Source organism: Plasmodium malariae (genome assembly GCF_900090045.1).
Source record: "Plasmodium malariae genome assembly, chromosome: 8".
NCBI lineage: Eukaryota > Apicomplexa > Aconoidasida > Haemosporida > Plasmodiidae > Plasmodium > Plasmodium malariae.
Window position 1 is genome coordinate 1620063 of NC_041782.1, and position 22438 is coordinate 1642500.

The following is a 22438-nucleotide window of genomic DNA, read 5'->3' on the forward strand; positions in this document are numbered from 1 at the left end:
TTATTTTATTGCTTATATTTTGCGTTCGTTTTGCATTCATTTTGCGTTCATTTTGCGTTCATTTTGCGTTCATTTTGCGTTCATATTTCTTGTTATTTTATTTTTTAAATGTCGAATTGACCTTTTTTTAGTTATTGGTGAATTGAGAAATAGGCACTCTGTATTTCTGGGGTACTATTTATTCCATACGTGTGCACACCTGCACGTGTGCAGGCAATTAGTCTTTCAAGAAGTTCCTTAAGTAATTTACCGACTTTTCATTTAAACCCCATTAAAAAACCTTTTTAACTCAATATAAGTCACGCCTGATTTATTTTTATTTTTTTTGTAAATATTAATCAAGCTTGACTTCAAACTATTTAAAAATATTTCATTATTTTTTTGCAAAAAAATTATGGACAAATTGAAATTAAACTGCGCTCACTTGAGCTATAAGACGTGTGCGATTTTGTTAAAATTGACAAAAAAATGAAAATAAAGTAAGAATTAAATGCGGGAAAACGCAAATAGCCCATAAATAATAAACAAAAAAGCGACGAAAAAACGACGAAAAAACGACGAAATAAATGGATGAACAAATAAATATAATTCAGGTAAAAAAACAATTCTTAAACATCAAAGATGGAGCAGAAACGTAAAGGAAGAGTATTATCAACATGTGGCAGTGGTGCAAGATTCCTCTTGCTCTACTTCAACTGGTTTGCAATAACATAAAAAATGTGCATATATTGCATTTAGAGGCTTTTATTATGTGCACAGATACGTATATATATATATATATATATGTACCATTTTGAACTACAAATAGAGGGGGAAAAAGAAAGGTACATATCCTTTAGTAAGCTTTTTTCAATTTTGCGCAGATTCGGTTTATATAGGATGTAAAAAAAATAAACATATACATGACATCCATTTTAATAACGTATAAGCTTTTTTTTAAGTAGGTAATCATTGAAATAGCTTCGCACAATTTATAATGTTTTCTTTTGATTGTGTTGCTGTTATACACGTTTTGAGAAACGGTAATATTATTTGTCTTGCTGAAAGTGCTACGGTCAGTACTACTGGAAGTACTAGTGTCAATATTACGGCCATGTCCATCATCATTTCTACCGTTGGCAGTACTTGATCCTTTTTTTAAATACAACAGTGTTTTTAAGAGTTGACTATTATCATTCTGACCATATGTTGTGTTATCTTTCTTTTTTTTTTTTTCGATCTTTATTTTGTTAAGAAACGAATGCAATTTCTTAAAAAAGTTGATGTAGTGTTTATTCAACTTTTTGGAAGAAAGACGGATGATTTTTTTATTTTTTATATAAACTTTTCCTTTTATTTCTTTTCTTTTTTTTAAAATGTGTGCAATTTTTTCATTGTTCAGTATATCATTTAAGCTGTTACTGTTTGTACTGGGGTTTTTTTCAAAATTGTAGTGTGGCATAAATGTATACATATCTTTACATATATATTTACACAAATGATTATTTAAAAGGTGTATATCGTCATTATCATGGTATTTACTATCATCGTATTTACCATTGTCGTATTTATCATCGTCGTATTTACCATCGTCGTATTTACCATCGTCGTATTTACCATCGTCGTATTTACCATCGTCGTATTTACCATTCGGTACCTTTCCGAATTGATAGTTACACCTTTCCTCTTTTTTTATATCATGGTAATTACATAACGAAACGCCTTTTTTCAACCTTTCTGCTTTCTTGTCATTATTACGAACATAATTTACATTTTTAATTGAAGTACGACATTTTTTATTTAAAATAAAATTTCCTTTTTTATATTTGAGCAATAATGATAAAAACGTTTTATTATAACATTCGACAGATGAATTATAGTCTGTGTGCTCATATAGTAATTCATCATAAAAATTTTTTTTGTTTTTATTACCATTCAGTTGTTTGTAATAATGTTTGTACATATTCATAGTATGTTTTCTCAACCCTTTGAATGTCTTTTTCCTTTTTCTTTTTTTTGTTCTCTGCTTTTTTTTCACACGTCCAAATTTTAAGTAGTAATTCTCTTTTTCATGAATAGTGGTAGTACAACATTTTAAAAATAAATTCCCCTTACTACTGTATCCTCTTTTTTCTTTTCCCTTTTTATTACTTACCCCTTTTTCTCGTTTCGGTAAATTGTTCAGTTGTAAATAAAGAAGAAAATTATACTTCGCTAAGTATAATTCCTTAAGTAAATCAATGCATAAATTTTCCAACATTTTTCACAAAAAAAAAAAAAAAAAATTATAAACAAGCAAGAAAAAAAAATAAATAAAATAGCTGCACGATATAATGCTTTTTCCTTAAAGTATTTCTTTAAGGCATAAAAGGGAGAGGCAAGAAGAAAGGATGAAAAAAGGGCGAATAAGAAATAATAATGAAGGAAAAAACAAACAAACAATATTACATTTGTGTATGTATTTACATTTTTGCGAAATCGTGAGAAGTTAATTTATGCAACTTATTCCTTTGAGTGTAACATAGGGGGAGGTTAGAAATATGAGAAAAGTTAACCACACCTTAGTTATAGTTTTCACAAATTTAAAGACGCAGATATGTAAGTACTTCCATATATGTATACATAATACATATTCGTACATAATATAAACCTACATTCGTACATACATACGTACATAATACTTACACATATATACGTACATAATACTTACACATATATACGTACATAATACTTACACATATATACGTACATACATACATATACATATATACGTGTATATAATATATTTAAATTCTGCTTTGCTACAAAACTTGCATCATTCATTGCACAACTTACCACCGTGAGGGAATAAAATTAGGAAAAAAAAAAAAAAATTATGAACAAGCAAGAAAAAAAAAAAAAAAAAGGAGGTAACATCAAATAAAAATAGAAAATGAATAATTAATCTGTGAAGTAAAAAAAAAAAAAATAAAAAAATTATTAACAAGCAATAAAATTAAAAAACAAAAAATGAAAAAACGAAAACGGGTAAATGACATGACTTAAAAAAAAAAAAAAAAAAAAAATCGTTTTCTTCATTTTTACAAATCATTAATATATAGTACTCTATTTTACTTAAAGTATTATATATTTTAGAGAAATTCGCAGAAAAAATGATTACTTACTCAGAATACCTTGATGAATATGTGAAAGATTTAAATAATTATTGCCATAAAATAAAAAAGTCAATTTTTAACATCGGAAGTTAGAAATTGAGAAAAAAATTAGAAAAAAAGTTCAACGGAAGGATAAGCAACGAAAACGCTTGTTATTATCTATACATATATATATATATATATATATATGTACATATGTGTACATTTATTTATACACAAACTACTGCTATTTTTTTTTAAAAAACACTTCAGATCGAGGGGATTACGAAAAAACGAGAGAATATGTTTTAGAAGCTGAAAAATGTGTATATATATATATATATATTATATGTGCATTCAATCTATACCATGATGCACATGCTTTTTATATTTTTTTTTTTGTGACATATAATTAACGTTCATCCATCTTATTACGACTTTCCAATAACCTATACTTTATTGTGTTAATTTTAATGATTTGCAATTTATGATTTACATTGTGTAGTTCGGCCTATTTCCATTACTATTTATGATTATATATATATATATATATATGCCCATTTATAATTTTACCTTCCCTTTTTTGTTATTCGGTTTAATCAGATAAAGCAAATTATAATAGAAACAAATAGTTTGCCAAAAGGATCTCATAAAATATTTGATGAAGTACGAAAAGAAATTCTACAAAGAAAAAAATAAAATATCTATGATTGCTTTGTTCTATTTTGCGTAGTAAATTTTGCTATTTCTACATTTTTTTTTTTTTTTTTTTTTTCATATTTCAGATAAATAAATATAATTCAGACCTAAAGAAATATAAAAGTATTTTAGAAAGAATGAGTAGCGATTATTATTCCGATGAAGCTGTAAGGAAGAAACAAAAAGAAAAATAAAGAAACAAATCTGTATAAAAAAAAAAAAAATTCTATAGCGTAGAAAAACAACTTTGACATTATATTTCCATTATTTATATTTTTTTTATTTTTCTTTTGTTCTATATTTGCTCAGATCAACAATAGAGAATATGACATTACAAGAAAGTACGTGGAGGGGACAAACTTTCTAAAAGAATCTGAGAAGTATAAAAATGAAAATTCATAAAATTAATATGTTTGTTTTTAAAAAATAAAATATGTTTTCCTCAATTAAGTAGCTCTACAACTGCACAATTGCACAATTATTCAGTTTCATTAGTTCTTCAGTTCCTCATTTATTTTCTTTTTGTCCTTTTTAGGAGAGCCCAAGATGTTGAAGACATGGGTTAAATTTTGTATTAACTTTTTCATAATTTTTACAAATTTGAAGTTTTATTATTATTTTTTTTTTTTATACAATTATATTTTTGTTTGAACTACCGCAGGTTACACAATAATGAACGAGCTGACCTCGCAGAGGAGTGCCATCCTGAGGACCAAACTATATGTATTATATTAAAAAAAAAAATAAAAAAGGAAAAAAAAAAAAATAAAATAATAAAAATTATCATCACTTATTAAAATGCAATGAAATTATGCACACATATTTACTGAACAGGTAAATATTTATGTATTTACACTTGTGTATGCCTCAATTTGTATTTGAAGTTTTATGTCTGTTTCTATCCCTCTTTCTGTTTCTATATATATATATATATATATTAATTTTTTTTTAGACTGGCGAAACGAGGCAGGAACAAAATAGAGTAAAGCGCATGCTCTTGAGTATATACCAAAATAAGCTGCTGTTTAAATGTTTACTCATATTAATAATAATATTGTTGGTAATAGCAAATATAGGGATTATAATATACAAGATAAAATGATTTAAATTAGTTCCGGTGCGTACATAAGTTATTAAGGATATATGATTATAAAATTATTAACACATTATCAGTTATGCGTCAGCAAGGTGAAAATTAAAGTGTTTGAATTGGACAAGACATATATTAATTAATTTGAAAGTTTGATTCATGCTTTTCACTTAGTAATTATTTTTTTACATTTTATTTAATTTCTAATTTAGTTCTAATTCATTCCTAATTTATGCATCAAAATGTGTGTACATGAAAATATTTTGTGTATGCTTATTCAATTTTTAAAATAATTTTTTGTAAAAAAGTATTAATTTTTTAAATTTTATTTTTCGGTGTTTTATTTTATTTAATTTTTTTTGTGTATGTGTGTGTGTGTATGTGTGTTCACAACAAAACTAATTTGATTATTTTGTTAATTTATACAATGGAATTATAATTCTTCGTAGTTTTCTCCTTTTTCATCTTTTGCCCGTTCATTAGTATTACTATTATTGTCATCACTGCTACTGTTACTACGATTGTTGTTATTTTCGTTTGATGGGATATCATCACCTATGCTTTTCTCCTTATCATATTCGCTGTGCATGTGATTGTATTCTTCGTTTCCCACATCTCCGTTTTTCAAGTTCTCATTTTCTTGTAAGTCATTTTTACTTTCGGTTGTAGTTACCTTTTCGTTATTTGCATTTGCACTTGTTTTTTCCTTTTCTTCATCTTTTTCGCTATCTTTTTTACCTTTATCTTTTTCCTCTTTTCTTTTTTTTTCTTCTTCTTTTAAAAAATCTTGAATACTATCTTGGTACCTAAATATATACATAATTAAACGCAGTTTGTATATGGGCGTTTCGAGTGACAGCAGGTGTTCGTAACGCTGTCCTTACAACTTTTGTTTAGATATCTTTGCATTGATAATCTTTTATTATTTCATTATTTCGTTGTTTCGTTATATTTTCATTTTATCGTTTCGTTATATTTTCATTTTATCGTTTCGTTATATTTTCATTTTATCGTTTCGTTATATTTTCATTTTATCGTTTCGTTATATTTTCATTTTATCGTTTCGTTATATTTTCATTTTATCGTTTCGTTATATTTTCATTTTATCGTTTTGTTATATTTTCATTTCATTTTTGCGCTTTACTCATTTGATTTTCTTATTTTTTCATGTTCTTACTTTTCCTTCATATCCCACCAGACCTGCATATTTGGATTTTTTTCCTTTGACAGTAGTAGTCTATCCCAAATTTCTTTTTTTTCTTTTTTTAATGTAAAGACAACTTTACCAACAGATGCAAAGTTGTACTTGGTTTCCTTCCATATTTTTTACAAGGGAGAAGAAATATAAGCGTGTGCATGCCATATGTACGTGTATATAAATGTGTACATATATGTGCATATATATATATATATATATATATATATATATGTACATGTACATACGTATATATGCATGTAATTACATTTGCACATTGAGGATATACCCCATGAAACAAAAGTTTTCTTTGAAGTTTTACCGATTCAATTATGTTATGAAGGAGGGTAAGATCAACAATATATTTCTTTGTTATCGAATTGGAGTCGTTACTAAGGGCCGAAAAAGTAAAGATATTTTTTCTGGAAATGACTTCCTCATCTTTCACTTTTAGAGCACCTGCACAGGCAATGTTAAAAATTAAAAAAATGGTAAAAAATGGTAAAAAATGGTAAAAAAAAAAAAAAAAAAAAAAAAAACTGTAAAACGTAAAAAACAAGACATCAAAATATAGCGTATGAAAAATACGAATTACATGAACGTTCATGCTAAATGGCAAAAAAAAAAAAAAAATAAATAAAAAATAATAATAATAAAAATAAATAAACAGAACAAAAGTAAATAAAAATTACAATACAAATTAAAGTAAAAAGCGATGCAAAAGTTGATGCAAAAATGAATATACTAATTAACGTATTAATTGATACAAAAGTGATAACCTGGTGAACTCCATCTGTGTGAAAATTTTATGTTCAGAAAAATATATTCTGGTGACTGGGCCCATTGAAAAGATGCATTCACTCTGTTAATACAGCAAGAACAGCAAGAACAACAAGAATAACAAGAATAACAAGAATAACAAGAATAACAAGAATAACACGAATAACAAGAATAACGCGAATAACAAGAATAACACGAATGATAAGAATAACACAAATGATAAGAATAACAACGACAACAAATTTTTAACCAAATAAAATATACGTTTTACTATATGACTATGTCATATTTTATTATCATTTCTTTAATATTTAACGTGTCTATTTTTTTAATGGAGTAGGAAACCGTTAATAGTTGATCTAGTTTCTGTTTCATTGAATTTACTGCAGTTTTAACATCATTGCTGAAATCCTTTTCTTCATAAAAAAAGAAAAAAAAAAAAAAAAAAAATTGAATTTTATTTTTATAAAATACGTATGTTACTGTTTAGATATGGATATGTTCAACATGACAATATGATTGATAATTTCTCTTCAGTGAACATAATGCTCACCATTTGCAACAGTCTTGATGACTGCACGTGCACACTTATGCGCGCATATGGGTATATGTGTATGTACATATATACGTATTTAGGTACGTGCGTATTTACATATATATATATTTACATATATATATGTATATATGCATGTATGTATGTATTCAATAATGTGCGCGCGTAAGTATGTACTATTGTATGTTTGCACATGCAGTCATATATGTGTGCCAAGTGATATATAACATTTTTCTCTATTCTCTATATTCGTCTTTTTTTTCATCTTTTTTCTAAATATTATATGAACCTTGTTTTATAGACTCGTTTATTAAATAATCTGTAATGTTAAACCAACACTTTTCTATCCCATCAACTATATCCCTTAAAAATGGAAAGCAAAAAAGGTCAAATGAATACATACGCGCAGCAGTACGTACGTATAAACAATATACATATATGTAATAAATATGTTAGTGTTACATATATACATATGCAACAGATATGCTTGTGCTACGCATAGATATACACATTTGCACATGAGTATATTTTTCATTTCCTTGTATACGAAGCTATTGCATTTTTACCCCTTGGTTACAAGGTAGTCCTTATGAGATTCGAAAAAGGCTGCTGCTAGTTGTTCATTCTGAAAATTTAATTTTGATAAGACAACATTACACAGAATAAAAACATGAATAACAAAAAAACATAAAAACATTTTCTTCCAAAGAAAATTAAATAGTTAAAAATTTTATAATAATGTTAATGAGATGTTTTGGAAGAGTGAAAAAATATACTTGAAAAATGAAAAATGAAAAAAAAAAAAAAAAAAAAAAAAATGCAATAAAGTACGGTACAGTATAATATATCTTTCACATTTACTCAAATACTTCTAAAGTGTAGCTAAAATTGATTTTTTTTTTTTTTTTTTTTTTGTTAATGTTTCTTGTGTATCAAGAGAATATGTACGTATTCAATCGTACGTTGTGCCATATATTTTCTTTTTGCATTTTCGTTAATGAAAAGGGCGAAGAAGTATCTATACATATATACATGGAGTATGGATTAATGACCTTTATTTTAATTTTATTTTATTTTATTTAATTTTATTTAATTTTATTTAATTTTTTTTAATAAATGTTCGTACGCAAACAGGAAGTAAAAAAAAAAAAAAAAGGAAAAAACATACACATTATTAGGCTTAAAAAAGGGAGTAAATTAAGTGTAAAATGTATATCTGAGTATCTATGAAACAATAATACATGAGCACAAAAGAATGCATAAACAAATATATATATATATATACATACATATATATACATATATATTTGTATATAAGTATGTATGTATGTATGTATGTTTATACATACCAATGACAGCACAAAACTGTGAAATGCCTTAAAATGAACCTTGAAATTTTGCTTTCATTTGGTTGTATATAGCCGTATTCGTTTTTTTGCTATTTTGTTATATGACTATTTATTTGATTATTCATTTGCCCATATACTTTACTACTTGTTTTTTTTGCTTTTTAATAATTTTGCCATTCGTGAATTTGTAAAAATTAATGAAGTAAAGCCCTTCGAATTCGTTTCATCTGTAGAGTTATTTATATTATACTTATGAAGAACATGGAATAAGCCAGTTTCTTCGTTTTTTCGTTTCTTCGTTTTTTCGATTTTTTTTTCCTTTTCTTTTTTGTTTTCTTTCTTTCTTTCTTTCTTTCGTTCTTTCTTTTTTTTTTTTTTTTTGTGGGCTTGTATGTGTATCATCTACATATTTTTATTTTTTATTTTATCTGTTTATTCTTTCGCATATCACTCTGTAAAAGTCTTACGTATGCATTTCATGGTTATGAGGAATGCAGACAAAGATAGAATAATTTGTTTTTCATTTGTTTTTTATTCCTTTTTCTTTTTTAAAAGTCTACAATTTGAAAAACACAAGAACACACAGCAAGTGATGTAAATATGCGAATATATCCAAACACACTAACACACACTTACATAAATACATATACATGAACATACATATATACGTTCGTATGTGTAAGGGAACAATTTTCTTTATGCGCACATGTAGAAATGTAAAATGCATTGGTTGCAAATTATTGAATGATGTATAAATTTTTTTTTTTTTCTATTTTATATCTTTACTTTTACTTTTACTTTTACTTTTATTTTTATTTTATTTTTATTTTGTTTTTATTTTATTTTTATTTTATTTTTATTTTTATTTTATTTTTATTTTATTTTTGTTTTATTTTTATTTTATTTTATTTTTATTTTATTTATTTTTGTTTTTTTTGTTGATTAACAGGGGTAAAAAATAAAAAATTAAGTTCGTTGTGTAGTTCGAAGTTGCTCATGATTTTTCTGCAAATTTGCAACTGCGTTATTATAAAAAAGATAAAGATGATTTATATAAATATATACATACGTACGTATATATATACATATATATATTTAAGTACATACGTTTGTATGTTCGTATGATTGTACGCATGTGTGTATATTTGTATATTTGAAAGAATTAATAAAAAATTATGTTAATTTTTGTAGATACATGTTGTAATGAAGGGCGAACAAAAAAATGGAAAATTCTATATATATATATATATACATACATATATACGTACATACATACATACGTACGTACATATATATACATATATGTATACGTTATATATATAATATAAAACAAAAAAAAATAGCGTAGCTGGATAAGACGTTGGAAAGATTTACATTAATCTTTGTAAAGAACAGTGCACATAAATTTTTTATTCTGATTTAACGCTGTATACAATTAAAAAAGAAAAGAAAAGAAAAGAAGAAATACTCAAAGTTGTAAGTTGTCCTGCTAACCCTTTACAGAACAACAGTAAAAACAAAAAAACAAAAAAAAAAAAAAGGCATATGCTTGTTCCATAAGGCTCTGTACTAAACGTAATTGACTTTTGTGTACTCTTTTCAAAAAAAAATAAAAATTAAAATAAGTATAAGAAGAATTAGAATAAGAATAAGAATAAGAATAAGAAGAAAAGAAAAATAAAAAAAATAACAATAACAGTAACAATAACAATAACAGTAACAATAACAATAACAATAACTTTCGAACATCCTCTTCAATTTGCTAGATTTAAAAAAAAAAAAAAAAAAAAAAGAAGGATGGATGGCAAGAAGGGGGAAAAAGGAAAATGTAAGCTTAACGAAACAAGTCTCTTATATTTTTGCATATACGTGCATATATACACATAAGCACATACACATACACATGCACATACACATACACATACACATGCACATACACATGCACATACACATACACATACACATGTACTGTGTAAATATTATGTGCGCTATTTTTCCTATTTTCCCCTTTTCTAGTTTCCCGTTATTATGAAATAAAAAATTTCCATGTACTCGTCATACATGTTTGATAATTTTGAAAAAAAAAAAAAGAAAAAAAAAGAGCAAATATAAGGTGCAAAGCAAGGTAGAGTAATAGCTCAACCGTGCACCGATGTATACAGGTATAAATGTACAGAAAGGCAAATACAGCACTAGTACAAATGTGTACATCGTATATGTATGTAAGCGCAAGTGCTCAGACACGTAAAGCCGCCGATATATGTAACAGTACGATTAACGCTTCAACATGCTGGAACTTAAGAGAAAAATTGGAAGGGGATTGTACTACAATATGGTTATTCCGAAAAATTGGAAAAAAATAGTCTTCATGTTAGTGGTGGTACCCCCTACATATTATGCGTACAACAAACGAAATAGCAAGAATGAGTTCGAGACAATAAGAAATAATGACGATATAGAAAAAATAAAAATAATGAATATTAACAACATGTTCTCATATATTCCTTTACTTATGCTTACCATTTATGATAAGTATATATATAAAAATAAAATAATGAAAAAGATTTATTTTAAATATAGAACAACAAAATGTAGTCAAGATAGTTGTAATGTTATTATAAACATGTTAAGAGGGAGTGAAACTAATTTAAAGTATGATTTTATTTCAAATGAAAAAAATTTATTTAATAAATTATATGTTTATGAGATGATATTAGAAAAAAGCATTAAGTTTGCCATCCTCTCTCCTCAATTAAGTGTCTATATACTTCAGCATTTGTCCGAATACCTTGTTAATATGAACACAAAACTGTTTAATGAAAGGGATTTTACCCCACAACATAAACAAAGGGAAAAAACAAATAAAAGAATGCTCTTTTTATACTTGTTCAGATTGGTTAGAGGCATTCCGGGGGAAAGAAGTAGTCATAAGGGAGCGAGTAGTCATAGGAAGGATAAGAACAGCACTCACAATAGGGAAATGCATATATATAACACGGATAACATTTATGAAAGGTACAGTATACATAAATTTCAACAAATGAACAGGAAAAAAGTTAGGGGCGAAAAAGTGCGTAATGGAGGAGACCGTAACAATGAGGAGGACCAGGTGAGCTTGAACTTTTTGTACCTGCTCAACCAAGCATATGATAATGTTAACAGGGTTTGTCTAAATACCAACACGAACATTTACGTTAATTTTTATATGATTAACATTTTAAAATATATCTGTTACAGAAATTATCGAAACGTGCTTACGAATGATATACATTTTGAAGAGTTATGCAGAAGAAACTCGAAAAAAAGTTTGATTGAGCATATTTATTTTTATTTCTTTAACAGAAAAAATGAGTATAAAAAGGACAGAGAAGATTTAAATGAAAAAATCCTTTTTTATCATAATCCTTATGTTACTACTATTCCTATAGAATACAACAACATTTCGAATGGTATTGATTATAGTGGGAGTAGCAACGAAAGACGTGTAACATGTAGTAACTCAGAGAAGGGGAGTGGAACCTCCACGGAAGTAGAAATAATAAACAGTTCATTTTTTAAGTGGAATCCATTCACTAGTTTGAATATGAAGAGGAAAGTGCAAATTGACAGCATGCCGGAAGAAGCGAACATGAACAAAAGTAGTGTTAGTAAGTCTTTTCCCTGTGATGGTAGGACGACAGAAAAGGCGGGTGGCTGGTGGGGCAACGGAAGACGCCAGTGGGACTTAGGAATGAGTAGTAATAGTTTCGAAAGAGGAAGAAAAAATAAAATGCAAACAGATGAAGAAGTGGAAGTAGAAGCAATGGAAGTAGAAGCAATGGAAGTAGAAGCAATGGAAGTAGAAGCAATGGAAGAAGAAGCAATGGAAGAAGAAGCAATGGAAGAAGAAGCAATGGAAGAAGAAGCAATGGAAGAAGAAGCAATGGAAGAAGAAGAAGTTAACGTGGTGGAAAACATGCAGAAAAAGCTACTGAAAGATCGAAAGAGAATTTACGAGATTAAACTCATGAACGATTTGTACCTAGTACTGTTCCTAAGGCTACTATTCGAATGCTCTGTAAAAATGTTGAGTATTAAAAAGAATTTATATCTGCTGGAAAAGAAAAAGCAGTTTGATAGAGAAAATCGAATAATATATATGAACACGGCAGATGCGATAAACAACTTGAAGGGAAATTATTTAAAAAGAATGCGCATGACAGAGGGCAAAAGGAGGCACAGCCTTTTCTTTCGCCCCTACGGAAGATCAAAATGGGGATGTATTAGCGATATTAGCGTTAGCGGTGGTGGTAGAAGTAGTAGCGGTGGTGGTAGAAGTAGTAGCGGTGGTGGTAGAAGTAGTAGCGGGGGTGGTAGTAGTGACAGTGGAACGGCCTGCTTAACTGCAAAAGATGCATTCGTATTTTTGAAATATGTGAAGAAGGGTAATGGTACATGCGAAATGATGAAGTGCTCAGCAAATGGCAGTGATGCTTATTCTGCTCTGTTTTACCCGAATGAAGAGGATTTCAAAAAAGGAATAGAAACGAGGGGTACAATAGGTAGACCCTATATGAGTGTTAGTAGCGAAGGAAAGATTAAATTCCTTCTCTCGTCGTATGTACATAAATTATTAAGGAAAAAAAATGAATGGATTAATATGTTCATTTCAGAATGGAAAAGAATACTTGATAAACATATACAAAAAGTACATAGTTATGTAGATGATAAGGTACACAAAATAAAAAAAAAAATTAATTATTTAATCTTTAATATGGATGAGGCTTTAATAAATGTATACCATAACATAATTCATGAAAAGAATATAAATAAAATCAAAATACACTTGAACAATTGTAAAGAAAAAGATATTGATCTAAAAAAATTTGAAGACATATACTCATCCATGGTTACTAACTTGAATAACATTCTTTCATTTGTCTATGCATGTGATCATCAGAAAGGGGCTTACAAAATTTTAAATCTATATCAAAATAATATATTCTATGAATACAATTACTTGAATGAATACCAGAACAGCTTTTATAAAAACCACGTAAAGAAATACTTGTGCTACTTTGAAGATAATTTTTTATTCCATTTGTATGGAAGTGGAGTTGGGAATAACGTGGAAGACACACCAGGGATTACCACTGCACTTGCTGCTACACCAGATGGGAACGTTCTCCCAGGGTTCAGCACGAACGATCGAAGTAGCTACAAAAACATAGAGCATGTTTTCCACTACTGCAAGAATGACATACACCTGTTGCTGTTTCTATACTGCCAACGTATTAGAAATTGCTTTTACATATTTACATATATATATAAAAAATACAATTTAAAAAAAAATTATGGTTTGAAGTATATGTTTTATAAACTACATTTTTTTATTTTATCGAATAAAAGGTCTTCGATCTTTTTGGGAGATTTCCCATATCTTGTTTCTAATAACAATCTTTTTACAGCCTTTTCTTTTTTTTATTTTTTATGTTCATATGTATATTTCTTATGTTTCCTAGTTCATCAAACCACTACTTTTTATCCTTGCATCAATTACTTTAACGTATTTGCTCAACGGGGTATGTATATCTACCTGTACAAATTATGCAGCAACGTTAGGAACCTCCACAGTTAAGCACTAGCGCACACATGCACGGTGAATGAACGGAAATACACGCGAGTATAAGCGAGTAGAAGTGAGTAGAAGCGAGTAGAAGCTAGTAGAAGTGAGTAGAAGCGAGTAGAAGCTAGTAGAAGTGAGTAGAATCGAGTAGAAGCTAGTATAAGTGAGTAGAAGCGAGTAGAAGCTAGTAGAAGTGAGTAGAAGCGAGTAGAAGCTAGTAGAAGTGAGTAGAATCGAGTAGAAGCTAGTATAAGTGAGTAGAAGCGAATAGGTGCGACTCAGATTTGTATCGTATCGCATCTTGCTTGCTGCGAAGGGGGATGGCACAAAATAAAATAAATCGAAACAAATTAAAATATAATAAAATGAAAAATATTAAAATAAAAAATAATATAACGAAACAAATTAAAGTGCAATAAAAAGAAATGGAAACTAGTCGATGCACTTCGAACCATAGCCGAGTCAAACTTTCGCGTTACATTGCGGGCATGCTTCTAACTTCTCGGGTATGTCCTTATCACCTATAAATAGAGTTAAAGGTGTACATATATATATATATATATACACATGAGATAACTTCTAAACGTGTTTAACTAGACTAAAAATAAAATGTGGGTATATAATAATGCTTCCTACTTGTATTGAAAATGTGGTAATTACAATTGGCGCACTTGAATTTAAAATGCTTCTCTACAGGGGAAAAAAAAAAAAAAAAAAAAAAGGAGTCTAACTATGCATACGTGCAGTATGCGAAGACTACTCTACAACTCTATAATATAAAAATGCAAGTTATGGGGAAAAAAAAAGAAAAAATTGGGCGCAAAAATAGGCATTACACAACAAATGTAGTGTGCTCCCCCGTACGTGCAGTAATGCGTACCCATACACTTGTTTACATAACCATGCATATATATACACATGTACACGCGTATGTACGCACGCATCTACGCTTTGCACATTTTACTTCTTCGATGAGTGGGCTCAGTCACTATGTTCGCTGCGTTTTCTACTTTATCTTGTGTAGCTCTCTCTGGAATGTCCTTGTGAAATATAGAGTTGTCAATGTGAGGAGCAACAACTAGCTTATAGTTGTATTTTAGAACATCTAATACCGTTTTTTCATTTTTGTTTATAGGATACCTTTCATTAATAATGTCATACTGATACTTGAATTTTAAGTATTCCATTTTTTGAAGATAATATAAAACTTTTATTCGTAGCCTTTCGTACAGTATATCATTCGTTAAATTTATATCCTCTTCATTTGTGCTTATTTTTTTAAGCTTAAAATTTGTTATTTCGTTTGTAGATGATGTCGTTTTATCTGGATTTTTTTTTTTTTCTTTTACTATCGTTGTAGGTGCTATTGATGCTTCTGTTTCATTTGCATTTTCATCAAGTTTTATACTTTCCATAAATTTTTTAAAATTCATATCTGCCTGTTCTATGAACTCATTTTTAATATCTTCAATCGACATGTTTTTCTCTCTTGTACATTTCTCTATGTACTCGTCTATGTTCTTTTGCACAGCTTTAACTCGGTCCCTATCCTCATCCCCATAAGGATCATCATCCTGGTCAGCATACTTATCGTCATACTGATCCCCATACTGGTCTTCATACTGGTTATCATACTTGTTATCCTCGTAAGGTTTACCACATCTATCATCATCGTAGCTGCTGGCCTTTTTCCTTCTATTTCTAAAGCTGTATTCATTTTCGTCAAAATAGTACAGTTCTTGATCTGTATCGATGAATCGAATAATCGAATCATTAAAGGACTGTAACTCTTCGTATGTTTTTCTTAATTCTTTTAAATTTTCATTGTCATCAACATTAACATCAGTGTTATCATCAATTGAAACATTAACTACATTACTTTCTTTATGCCCCTCCATGGATGATGAATTAACATATCCTCTAATGATATCCTTGCTCCCTTTACTCTTTTCTATCTCTATGCTTTTTTCAAAAAGTTTTAATAAATCTTTATAATCGTAACTAAAATATAACTCCTCATCTTTTACATGCAGTTCAATTTTATTCATTGCATCTTTTATATCATACTTTATTTTTTTTTTTTTACAAAAAAGACTATATCTGTCAAGCTGCCTTCTCACCAGCTCATTTACACACTCTTCGTATATTCTTCCTGCGGCGATGAAAAAGGAAAAGAAAAAAAAAATTGGTCAACGAGATGAATAAGAGGAGTGTATGCATGTGGGGTACGTGATGTAGAAAGAAGGGAGGTACATTATTTTAGAGACTCCACCCATACGTGCATATTGAGAGTAATCATACTCTCCTCACATTCTACTAAATGAAGCAAAATAGTACTGCATTATGATTAGCAAAACTTGGGAAGATTCTTGCAATCATTTTTTTTTTTTTTTTTTTTTTTTTTGCTAACGTATGCCGCATGGTCTATTCATCTTTTTTTTTTTTTTTTTTTTTTTGCTAACATATGCCACATAGTCTATTCATTTTTTTTTTATCAGGTTGCACATGAACATACTGTTCTAACTTGATTAGAACAACAATGTGCAAACAGCTTGAGTTACTGACTTTTTATGTTTTGTATCGTTTCCATTAGTTTCTGCTTGCTTTTGAAAAAGTCGATAATGTGCACCATCGAAAAAAGCTGTAAATGAAACGAGGGCAGGAAAAGTGAGCAGCGAAACGCCTAGTCATTTTTGTTTAAAGTTTAGAATTTTAATTTGATGCATAATTTTTTATTTTTAATTTAAAGTTTCCATTTTGTATTTTCCATTTTTATTGTTTCCCCTTGCGAAATAAAGCATTTCGAGGTGATACATTTTTTAAACAAAAAAAAAAAAAAAAAAAAAAAAAAATTACTTCTATGTCTTCATCTTTTAAAAGAAAAAAGTGTAAGGCTAGAAAACTCTCTGCCTCTTTTGGTTCCTTAACATGTTCGCCTATATCGTTTAGAATGGAGCATATCTGCAGTAGAGTGGGGGAAAATAGAGGTACGCACGTAAATTCACATGCATGCATACGTATATTTAAGTATACGTATATGCAAACATACACACGCATGTGCTCATGACCAAGAGGAACGGCTTCCACCCGAAGTGTAGCATTACCAGCGCTTTGTCTACATCGAAGTGCTTAACCAGATAAGATATACTGTTTATAATCTTGAACGTAATACGTGAAAATACTGCGTGCTGCAAAATCTTTTTCATGTTTTCTTTTTCTAATTCTTTCTTCTCCTCGTTCTGTACAATTTGTTTGATTGCTGCTAAATCATTGATATTCGAGATTATGCTCTGCAAAAATTTCTAGAAAAAAAAAAAAAAAAAAAAAAAATACAAAGCCGAAATCAAAACATATGTGCGCATAAGAGCAATTAAACATATACGAATGTGAATAGACATTTGGATGACCAGGCTACACACTCGTTTGTCATCCGCCTTGCACGCAAGGCGAGTGATCTCCCGTGTGTGTGAGGCTCGGTACTCATCTAACCTCATCTTCGTCGTTTTTCAAATAACTAAAAAAATGCAATCCCCTTTTTAGCTTGTCAAAAAGAAAGAGGTTGTTATATGCTTTTCTAAAAGAGGTATTGTTAAAAGTTGTTCTCTTGTTTATTTTTTTTAGCTTTATGCGAGGACAAAAAGATTTATTATTTCTTACATTGTTAAGAAACAACTGTTTATTATTTATTAGACAAACAGAATTTAATTTACCAAATAGGATAATGCACAAAAGAACGACATTAACATTTCTAAAATACATCTTAGAAATGACATAACACACTGATGAGTTTTACGAGCATTAAAATGAGCAACAAATAAAACGATTAAGCATTGAAGCGGTGAAAGATTCAAGCATTGAAACGGTGAAACAATGAAGTAGTGATGCAATGAAGCAGTCGTAAAAACGAACAAATGGAATGCCATGTCAAAACAAGAACTACTCAGAGTTTACAAATCTACTGAAAAAAAAAAAAAAATAAATAAATAAAAAAAGGGAATCTCCTTTTTTGCTTCCGTATTCTCATTTTCTCATGATACTCTTATATTTTTATCCAAACGCTTTATTTCCTCGTTTTTACGGATCTACTGACCAAATAAAAAGAAATTACACATTCTTCACTGCTTTGCATTCTTGAATTTATTTTTTCTTTTATGCGTGTTGTAAATTTGTTTGTAAGGGTTCTATTTTGCTTCGTTATATTGTGTTATATTATATCATGTAACAATTTTTTTTTTTTTTTTTTTTTTTTTTCTGCGCTATATTTGTAGTCTCCAAATTCGCGCACTACGAATTTACTGATTTTTTCTTATCTCCCGTTATATCTTACGTTATTTTATTATATTGTATTATATTGTATTATATTGTATTATATTATATTATATTATATTGTATTATATTGTATTATATTATATTGTATTATATTATATTATATTTTGTTTTATTTATTTATCTATTTATCTATTTATTTATTTTTTTTTTTTTTTTCTTTTTTGTTCTTTTCCATTTTGTGCTTTACCCCCTTTTCACAAGCACTACTTTTTAGACTCATGCCATAATAATGTTGAACATCTTAACCTTTGTATTGTTTTACACCTTATTAAATGATAACATTATAACAAATAATAAACTACCTCATTCGATTTATTCATATGTTATACATAATAACAGGAATGTTGCTTTTTTTAAAAGCAAGCACAGAAAAGCATACGTTAAAAAAAAGACTATAAACTATGAAGATGGTATTAATGAAAAGAAGCATCAAAAAAAAAAAAAAAGTCCATGTGAACAAATTTATAGGAATGTTTCATCGATAGCAGCCTGTTGTAAATGAAACTCCTTTCAGTGCTCATCTGTTCATCCCGCACATGGAGCTTACATTTTTGTTTCATCGTTTTGTTATCACATTATATATTTTATTATTTTGTTATCCATTCCGCTATTTACTCTGTTATTTTGTTATATATTTTATATTATATGTATATGTATATACATATATATATATATATATATATATATATATATATATATATATATATATATATTTTTTTTTTACTTTTCCGTCCCTTCTTGCCTCCTCCAGTTGTCACACAGAAAGACATTTCTCACATCAATACAATGGCGTTAGCTCTACTGGAGTTTAAAGTACACATAATTTGCATTTCCTTTTGTGCGCAATGAGCAACTAGTTGACGTTTTTCGCTCGTTACGTGTGCATTAATGTATATATATATATATATAAGTATGTGTATGTGTATGTATGCATGTGTATGTATGTATGTGTATGTATGTATGTGTATGTATGTATGTGTATGTATGTATGTGTATGTATGTATGTGTATGTATGTGCATGTATATGTATATGCGTGTGTGTGTTTGCATGAATGTACATGTAAATAAGTCTGCCAGCGCGTAATTATTTCTCAATTTTTTTAAAACCCCTTTTGAAGAAATTACATAACAACTTAATGGTGCCGGAGAATTACATCCTTAAGTCAGAAGACAATGAAAGTAAACGAACTTTTGAGAAATGCAAAAAATGGTTAAGGGAATACTTGAGCTCGTGCTCCATTTTGCATTCAGCATTTTCCATATCATTTGTATTTTCTTTTTTCCTCCTCTCTTTTTAGACTTAAAAAATTATAAACTGTGGAAAAAGTTGCAAGACATTAAAAATGAAAAGAGTGACAAAAAAAAGAAATACATTTATCTTGTTTTGAAGAAGATGGATTTCCCTCTAAATACTATATTTAGTAACTAGCTAGCCATTTTTTTTTTTTTTTGTGTGTGCATGTGTGTATGTGCATGTATATGTGTGTGCACCTTACCTGTTCAGGTAAAATAAACAACTTTGTATCATTGCTCCGTTGTAATTTTCTTGACACAGGTAAAGAAGAAATAGAAAATTTCGAAACTGACGATGTGGAGATTACAACAATGTCCCATTTATCAAGTATGTAGTAAATAAATATCGTAGTAAAAAGAGGAGTGCTTATAAACAGAAAAGGTGGTAACGTGCATGTATATATATGTATATATATATATATATATATATATATATATATATATACATATGCGTAAGCATACGTAAAAACATACATAATAACATGCGTAACAACACACACGTGCGGATGTAGTAAATACTTAGTAAAAACGCACATACAAACATGGGTGCAATTTTTGCTTAATCATTTCAACTTCGCGCAGCTGAGGAAAACGTACATTTCGATTTTGACGAGAGACAGGAGGTCCGCAAGGAATTATTCTCGCCTTATATCAAAAAGGCAAAAGGTTATTGCTTGTTCATAATTTTTGTTTTATTATAATTAATGTGATTTGATATAAAATAATTTGCTGTAATTTAATTTAGCACAACATAATTTAGCACAACATAATTTAGCACAACATAATTTAGCACAACATAATTTAGCATAATATAATTTAGCATAATATAATTTAGCATAATATAATTTAACATAATATAATGTAGTGTAATTTAAAGCCATTTAAAATAATTTGGTTTATTTTATTTTATTTTATTTATTTTTTTTTTTTCGCTATTGTTTTGTTAGATAAAAAAGGTGAAAATGTAAAGGATTTTCTAGCCTTATATAAGTTCATACCGAAAATAAGTGAACAGGTTTGTCACAAGAGAAAGAGAAAAAAAAAAAAAAAAAAAAAAAAAAGAGAGGAACAATTTGACGGTCCATTTAATTAGGGAAAATACGCGTTTGTGTGTATTTATTCATCTGTTCGTTCATTTGTTTATGCATTTTTTTTTTGTTTTTTTTTCCTTTTTTGTGTTTACCCTCCCGCAACAGAGTGAACTACCTCCATACTCCAACAGAAGTGTTCGAAAGAAAGGAATTTTAAAATATATTTTAGAAGACTTAAAAAAAGACGAGATATTTAACTCGCATTACAACTACTACTATGACAATATCTACAATAATGTAAATGATGATGACATAAATGACTACTTTAAGCTCGTTATGAAGTTCAGACGATCCAACGAAAGTTATGATTTTTTTGTTAACAGAAGAAGATCCTTTTTTAGTGGTACCTTTTCAGCATGTTCTTTTTTTTTTTTTTTTTTTTTTTTTATAGCATTGTCGTTCTTCTGTGTTCATCTGTTTATCCGCGTGTATAACTGCTAATGCATCCCCTTGTACGCTTTCTAATGCATCCACTCGTACACTTGCTAATATATCCACTCGTACACCTACTAATACATGCTTACACCTATGCATGTCTCTTATCTTTTAGAAGAAAATAGGAAAGAGAAGAAGTTTTTCCTGTATACTCGAAAGGAAATCGAAGGAGCACACTCCTACGACTTTGACAAATGGTAAGTTAAATTTTTACTCTATTTCGTTAAGTTTTTTAGAAGAATAATTTCTTTCTGTACATTCCTTTTTTTACCCCTTACCCCCTATTTCGTAACTCTCTTAGGTCCTTTTCCGACTTTGTAGAAGCCTTAGTTTTTTTTAATGTAAAAATGATTTTAAAGAAAGCGCTGAAAAGACAGCAGAGAAAATTAGGACATGCACATGTTTTATTATTTTTTACTACTATTTTTATTATTTTTATCATTTTTATTATTTTTACCATTTCTGCTATTTTTACCATTTCTGCTATTTTTACCATTTCTGCTATTTTTACCATTTCTGCTATTTTTACCATTTCTGCTATTTTTACCATTTCTGCTATTTTTACCATTTTGCTATTTTTACCATTTCTGCTATTTTTACCATTTCTGCTATTTTTACCATTTCTGCTATTTTTACCATTTCTGCTATTTTTACCATTTCTGCTATTTTTACCATTTCTGCTATTTTTACCATTTCTATTATTTTTATATTTATTTTTTAATTTTTTTTTTCCGTTTTTACAGGAATTGTACCTAGATTTAAATAAAGAGAAGTATGAACAATTTAGAAAAGGTGAAGGAAGTGAAGAGTTGGATATCACTGACTTTAACTCACTGGATCCTGGTTTTGTCGTTCCGAGTGAGAGCAAGCGGATGTGTTTATACACACACGTAGTTACGTTTTTGT

General features: G+C 28.5%; 6 protein-coding genes across 6 annotated transcripts in view; 3 read left to right on the plus strand and 3 right to left on the minus strand.

The window, feature by feature from the left end:
- Positions 1-835: 835 nt before the first annotated feature.
- Positions 836-2239, minus strand: PmUG01_08042000 (conserved Plasmodium protein, unknown function; the record flags this gene model as incomplete). Its single annotated transcript, XM_029004593.1, has 1 exon — positions 836-2239. One exon carries the CDS (start codon positions 2237-2239, stop codon positions 836-838), a length of 1404 nt encoding a protein of 467 aa, XP_028861266.1.
- An 892-nt stretch (positions 2240-3131) lies between these two features.
- On the plus strand, positions 3132-4914 carry PmUG01_08042100 (vesicle transport v-SNARE protein, putative; the record flags this gene model as incomplete). The annotated part of the gene is made up of 8 exons (XM_029004594.1): positions 3132-3222; positions 3387-3439; positions 3717-3779; positions 3899-3979; positions 4122-4192; positions 4348-4373; positions 4474-4535; positions 4765-4914. The coding sequence occupies 8 exons, from the start codon at positions 3132-3134 to the stop codon at positions 4912-4914; spliced, it is 597 nt and encodes a 198-aa protein (XP_028861267.1).
- Positions 4915-5335: 421 nt separating this feature from the next.
- PmUG01_08042200 (co-chaperone p23, putative) lies at positions 5336-8127 on the minus strand (the record flags this gene model as incomplete). Its single annotated transcript, XM_029004595.1, has 7 exons — positions 5336-5708; positions 6080-6216; positions 6420-6556; positions 6877-6959; positions 7194-7293; positions 7720-7793; positions 7997-8127. 7 exons carry the CDS (start codon positions 8125-8127, stop codon positions 5336-5338), a joined length of 1035 nt encoding a protein of 344 aa, XP_028861268.1.
- A 2939-nt stretch (positions 8128-11066) lies between these two features.
- Positions 11067-14396, plus strand: PmUG01_08042300 (conserved Plasmodium protein, unknown function; the record flags this gene model as incomplete). Its single annotated transcript, XM_029004596.1, has 1 exon — positions 11067-14396. The coding sequence occupies one exon, from the start codon at positions 11067-11069 to the stop codon at positions 14394-14396; it is 3330 nt and encodes a 1109-aa protein (XP_028861269.1).
- Positions 14397-14846: 450 nt separating this feature from the next.
- On the minus strand, positions 14847-18143 carry PmUG01_08042400 (conserved Plasmodium protein, unknown function; the record flags this gene model as incomplete). Its single annotated transcript, XM_029004597.1, has 7 exons — positions 14847-14905; positions 15021-15074; positions 15349-16536; positions 16950-17025; positions 17241-17345; positions 17489-17686; positions 17874-18143. The coding sequence occupies 7 exons, from the start codon at positions 18141-18143 to the stop codon at positions 14847-14849; spliced, it is 1950 nt and encodes a 649-aa protein (XP_028861270.1).
- A 799-nt stretch (positions 18144-18942) lies between these two features.
- PmUG01_08042500 (conserved Plasmodium protein, unknown function) overlaps positions 18943-22438 on the plus strand; it is a gene marked incomplete at both ends in the record, with an annotated part of 5148 nt that continues 1652 nt past the window's right edge. Inside the window, 11 exons of the mRNA XM_029004598.1 lie at positions 18943-19165; positions 19465-19526; positions 19832-19892; positions 20012-20134; positions 20269-20334; positions 20589-20672; positions 20954-21021; positions 21203-21440; positions 21648-21729; positions 21834-21873; positions 22276-22390. Coding sequence (XP_028861271.1) covers positions 18943-19165; positions 19465-19526; positions 19832-19892; positions 20012-20134; positions 20269-20334; positions 20589-20672; positions 20954-21021; positions 21203-21440; positions 21648-21729; positions 21834-21873; positions 22276-22390 — 1162 coding nt within the window. The remainder of the gene's footprint in view (positions 19166-19464; positions 19527-19831; positions 19893-20011; positions 20135-20268; positions 20335-20588; positions 20673-20953; positions 21022-21202; positions 21441-21647; positions 21730-21833; positions 21874-22275; positions 22391-22438) is intronic.